General features: G+C 34.7%; 1 protein-coding gene across 1 annotated transcript; it reads left to right on the forward strand.

Moving 5' to 3' along the window:
• The first annotated feature begins 291 nt into the window (after window positions 1-291).
• Window positions 292-4,956, forward strand: LOC149786594 (uncharacterized). Its single transcript, XM_089978226.1, has 3 exons — window positions 292-602; window positions 3,415-3,564; window positions 3,719-4,956. Exons 1-3 carry the CDS (start codon window positions 383-385, stop codon window positions 3,889-3,891), a joined length of 543 nt encoding a protein of 180 aa, XP_089834352.1. The 5' UTR covers window positions 292-382; the 3' UTR covers window positions 3,892-4,956.
• Window positions 4,957-6,228: the final 1,272 nt, after the last annotated feature.

Genomic DNA, 6,228 nt, shown 5'->3' on the forward strand with positions numbered 1-6,228 from the left:
ATCTCTAGGCGGGATCTATATTGATGCCCACACTCCAAGCGTTTCAGCATGTCACACATCGGTGCGCTATGATTACCAACACCATATGCAACGACTACCTACTAAGGCATGTGACTAGATGTTTCTGTACTTATAGGCCGAAGTTTTTTTCAGTTAGCATTTTCATGATGTTGACGTTGTCGCCTGGTAGCAAGACAAATAAATAACAAAAATGTCATCTATTAGATTGCTTATGATATGACATCACGCCCAGTTATAAAACGTTTGATGTTTTGAGCATTACGCCTTAGTTGAAAATTTGATTTGGCATCTCTTGAATCCGCGGCACACAATTTACCGATACCACATCACTTGAATCTAAAGTAAAATACAGCTTCCAAGCATGGGAATTGTCAGTGGTTTAAAAGCATCCGGAATTTTGGCCAAAGTAGCGTTGATAATTTTATTTATCTCGTGTGTATGTGTTTTAATTAGCATATCTGCAACAGGTTGGGCAAAAAATGGCTCTTCCAGGTTAGGATTATGGCGGTCGTGTACAAGTGATGAAAACGTTCTAACGACTACGTTAACAAGCTGCACAGATGTTACAGGCTTGGCTGTTGGTAAGTTCTGATTTTCCTTTGAGGATAAATAACACATTTAAGATCGACGATTGCAGTTTTTTCAGAATCTTTGCCTGTGACTCGACGCTAGTAGCTCAATCTAAAGAAGCGACCAACAAATATATAGCAGATCAGCTTTATAACAAATAAATTGTGGCGCTCTCTTTGAAAAGTCAGAAAAGATGAAAGATAAACGATACAAATTTGGAGTAAATACGAGGTGACGGTTTTAAGTTTGTTTTAACGCTGTTAAGATAATGTTTATGTTTGTTTAAATAGTGTAGTTACTGAAAGTGTAATACTTATTCAAATTATCTCATTTGTATTGATTTCAGACACATAGGTAGCTGTGCATAACAAACAATATTAAACATCGCTTTATCTTTTTTTGCAATTGTTAAAAAAAAGTTTGGCGTATTAAGAGGAATGACTAGTTGGTAAAGTCGAAATCCTGGCATGTCACATGCCTTACATAGCAAATCTACAACGAAAAGTGTTAAACCACACTTATTTTCAAGAGAACAATTATCTCATCTTTAACACAAACGAAAATCCCCAAAAATGAAGAGAAAATATCACGTTGTTAGTGAGCATAAAATCTATGCAACGAAGATTATACTTGACTTCTTCAACATTCAGTTAAAATTGCATGTATGAAGGATGGAAGGAACCGGCTAATTGCATACGGAGCGATTTGTCTCAGAAAGCAACACTGTTTTGCTTTGTTTTTATTGGGAAGCATACCAGCACGTTATCTTGTTCTTAGTTCGTATTATTCTTCTTTAGATATTACGAGAAAATTGTGCAGATTTAATATTTTTGGTTTCCCAGGCTTAATACTAATAAGCGTTTTTTTATAAGCGTTTTATTTTTTCTTTTCTTCTTTAATTATCAATGTTTATTCTTATATACTATCATCACTGACTAACATTATTATACAAATAAAGAAAATTATTATCACCAAACATATACAGCCATGTCACAATATCTGCGATTTTCGTTTTGTTTATTCCTTTTATTGGCGGGTATATGAGATAAATCTTTTATCGCTAAACTTTATTTCACAAATCGAAGCCTATTAAAGGTGGATCTTTAAGTGTTGTATTGATTGCGATGAGTGATTGACTGTCACAAGGATTACTTTTATTTTAAATTCGATTTAACCATTAGCATAAAAATCAAAATACATTTTAGCCTTAAAAAATTAACCTGAAAATATAATAATTTTCAGTTTCACTTTATATAACAATTCTTTATATGATCGTGAGAACATGCATAACTTATATATCCATTTTTTAAAATAAATTTTCAGCTGAGTGGTAGTATAAGCCTACGTTAATCACCACTATTCAGCTCAGTTCTACTATACTCTCCCGATCGATCGCGACATTGATACAGTCTTATTTAACGGAACTTGGATCACAAAATCATAGAAGGTCATTTATAATAAGAAATTGAAAAGTCAGGGTCATGACGTCGACATTTAATTGACAAAGAATCATTGTGTAAATATGTTGGCTGAACGAAAGAGGAAAAAGATACGAGAGAAATGAAAAAAAAAATTACATGTAAACGTAGTTGGAGATAGATTTATTAAAGGATAGTTCTACGGCATTTTCAATTTTATATGACTCTGTCTCTATCTCTCTCGCCTTGAAGTATAACTAGAGTACTGATTATTTTTAGAATCTTGTAAAAGTCAGTCTTTAGCAACAAGCTTCCTTTCCGTTGCAAGAATTAATCGTTGTTCCTTTGTCCTCTTTTGTTTAAATAAAAACGTATAAAAGCTGAAACGTGTGCGTCCTTTTGGACGTAGTGGCACGTTCGTTAATGATTTCGTGATGATATTCTCCAAACAGCCCACCAAATGTACTTGACCTTGTGACAAACGGGATATGACGTCATTTTATTTGTGCATCAGGTTTCGCGCAAACGAAATTACGATTTGTCTTTAATGGAAATCACTCAATACTAGTGTTGCTAGCAAGATGCCACCAGTGTATTATGGGATGTATATTTGGGTTGTGTGTTGCACAACACTTTGTTTATTGATTAATACAATTTATGAAACAAAGATTAAACGGCCAACAGTAAACAAAGTACATGTATGCCATCTTGATGAGTAATTTGTTTTTAAGGTTAATCGACATTGGTCGACCAATGGAGACATTGCGTTTCAGTGTTGCAATCTACGTTAGTTAGATAAAGAAAAATTTAAATCTAACCAGCAAAAAAGCACTAATCAAATTAAGAAACTCTCCAAGCAAACCATTCTCATAAGCAAGATTATGCTCTTATTATCTTGTAAAATGTGTCGTACTTTACCATGACTTTGGGATAAAGAAGGTGTAGCCACCTTTGCATTGTATCAGACATATAGATCAATAGATAGTAATACAAATACATGTTTCGAACACTCTAAATGATTATTTTTATATTGACACTTAACACTTTGAAAACATTCCTAGATGCAACCTTAAGTCAGTTAGTTAGTACTTACCGAGCAAATGTACACATAAACTAAATTCCAGTATAGCCAGCGAATTGACTGTCTTTATTTCCTAGATTCACAATTTAAGTAACTTAAACTTTAGGTATTTGGTAACAGCTGTAGTAGCTACGTATTTAATACAAACCAACTGTATCATATCCATACCATGTCGTTTTCTCCGAACATTTGCAATGCTATCCGTACAAATCTGAGTAAGGCAAGAATATGAGCCGTCAAGACAACTTCATGAAAGTACACTCGACACAAAAAGTAATGATTACGTTTACAATTCTAACCACACAATATCACATTCTTTTTCAGATTGGTGGGCGGCTGTTGTTGCTATGACAATACTTGGTACAGTCGGAACACTTCTGGCCTGGCTTACATGCATGACATACATGTTCCACCAACGTTTCATGGGAAATTCAGAATGTGCTTACGTGTCAGCCATCTTGGCCATATTAGCAGGTTTGTGTTTATAATTTACGTAAAATAGTTTGTATCCTAAATGCGGTTACAAACTTTAGATATATCTGTCGCTCTGATACAAAATTTGATTACATGTATATAGTTATGATATTCCTGCATACCATAGACTAAATGACTTTTCGTTCTTTTGCAGGCCTTTGTATCTTGGTCGCATTGATTGTGTTTGGAGTGAAGTTCAATACCACTGTATACTCGTTGTACTACTGCTTCTACCTGCTGATTGCGCCCTGCCTCCTTGATATATTGGCTGGCATCTTCTTGTTCATTAATATCAGGAAAAGCTCTGCAACCAGTCCTTTTGCCTAAGACTGAACCCATAGTTATAAATGGATTGTTGGGCCGGAAAAATGTATTTTACTGCACTTAGCTAAGACATGCTAGATACATTCCTGCAGTTACAAAGTATGTAGTACGTTGTATATTGACAAAGTTCTGTGTGTGCCTAGCTAATTGCATTCCAAGGTTTATACAACAGGTGACAATAACGATCAAAACAATATCCAATATATGATAAGTTAAATACGATCCTCTATATTCTGTTCCAACGAAAAAGCACGATAATTAGTGAATTTATAGACAACACTAGACCCAGTGGTACTGTTCCTAATAAATACAATCTTTAAGACTATCTTATAAGTACATAGTATACAGCAATTTTAAATAAAAAATGTTCTGGGCGAGTAAGGGGCAGGCATTGAAAGTCACAGATAATTATTGACTGATTGATTGGCTGTGGCGGCATATCAGCTCATAACTGTATATTTACTGCCGAAAAAATAGATAAAATGTTTCGAATGTCAATGGCACGTCAGGGCAGCCTAATCGGCTTGTCTGGTCAGATATCCAACCCGCAACTAACTGATTGTCATTTCGGCACAATACATTTGGACTAATTGAGTGTCGGAGGCTCCACGGTCAAAGAAAATTACGGCTCAAATGGGTACAAACTTTGTTTTGCTATGAAAACAAAAATGTCTCGACACATTTTGAGCTATATCAAAGAAAATAAAAAAATAAAAATATTCTTTTCAAGTTTAAACAAGATTCTTGATATAAATACCTTAGACTGCAATTTAGGTTGCTTTCATATTATCATTTTCGCTATAGATAATCCCGTGGATTTACTAGCGCCATTGATCATCACTTTCTTGACAAAACTGATGTATTTGGTAGACTTCATTTGTTTGCAGATTATTTAAATTCTCATCCAAGGATAATATATGTATGTAATAATATTTATCTTTAGTCCAAATCGCATTATGTTCATGACATTTGTATAAGCCTTTCCATGTTAATTTATCACATAATGAGCTTTTCTTTTCCTCCTCTCTATCTGTTATTATTTTGTGTTTATCGAATAAATAGAAACATATCAAAATTCGTCTTTTATCAAGTTTCCAGTTATGCATGCATCCCTACTGTACATACCCAAGCTGTATTTAAACCATAGATACGTAGCTTTATTGGTATTCACAAAAAGCACGTAACATTGCATACATTGATTATGTAGCAGCTTATGAATGCTGATATCACGAGAAACGGACCATGGAAACATTTCATTGAATTTTCTTACATGCATACATACATACATACATACATACATACATACATACATACATACATACATACATACATATTCGTTCATAAATTAGTTTCATCAAACAAATATGACACGTCTATGTGATAATAGACAGACATATATGCAGATAGATAGATAGATAGATATCGATGGATAAATAAATAATTACAGAGGCTACATCGGCTTGATACGTTTGCTTTTTGCGTTCACAGTATTTCAAACGTACGTACACTTTTCAAATACAATTCGATGGTCATCTCTCTCTCTCTCTCTCTCTCTCTCTCTCTGTGGTGTAATGCTTGACTCAGTAATGCCAGAAACATTAATTATTGCTTATTAGTAGTACCCTGTACTGGTTTATTTAAAGAGAAAGAGGGGCAGTCCCTGTATTACCTGTGCGGGATGGTATAAAGAGTAAGAGAGTAATCGTTATATTACCTGTTCAGTGTGTTTTAAAGGACACGCGAGGTAGCCGTTGTATTACCTGTACTGGGTTATTTAAAGAGCAAGAGATGTAGTAGTTCTGTTATCTGTGCGGGGTGATACAAAGGACAAGATAGGTAGTCGTTGTATTACTTGTGAGGGTGATTTAATTTCCATAATAAAGTGATATTAACTCCAAACTATAAATACCCAAGCTTTATTTAAATCATAGATACGTAGCTTTATTGGTTGGTATTCACAAAAAGCACGTAACATTGCATACATTAATTATGTAGCAGCTTATGAATGCTGATATCACGACAAACGGACCATGGAAACATTTCATTGAATTTTCTTACTTACATACATACATACATACATACATACATGCATACATACATACATGCATGCAGGCAGACATACAGACATACATACATACACACATACACACACACACACACATACATACATACATACATACATACATACATACATACATACATGAGGCCCCGAGTGGATCACTGCCATTTCACCTCTGCGCCGGTTCGAGTCTCGGATTCAGCCAATGTGGGTATGTGAGAAAGCTTGCCAGCAGCTTCTCGTGGGTCGGTGGTTCTTTCCGTAATTTTCCCGGGTTCTTC

The sequence above is a fragment of the Sinohyriopsis cumingii genome, chromosome 12 (genome assembly GCF_028554795.1).
Source record: "Sinohyriopsis cumingii isolate HCF-2022 chromosome 12, ASM2855479v2, whole genome shotgun sequence".
Taxonomy (NCBI): Eukaryota; Metazoa; Mollusca; class Bivalvia; order Unionida; family Unionidae; genus Sinohyriopsis; species Sinohyriopsis cumingii.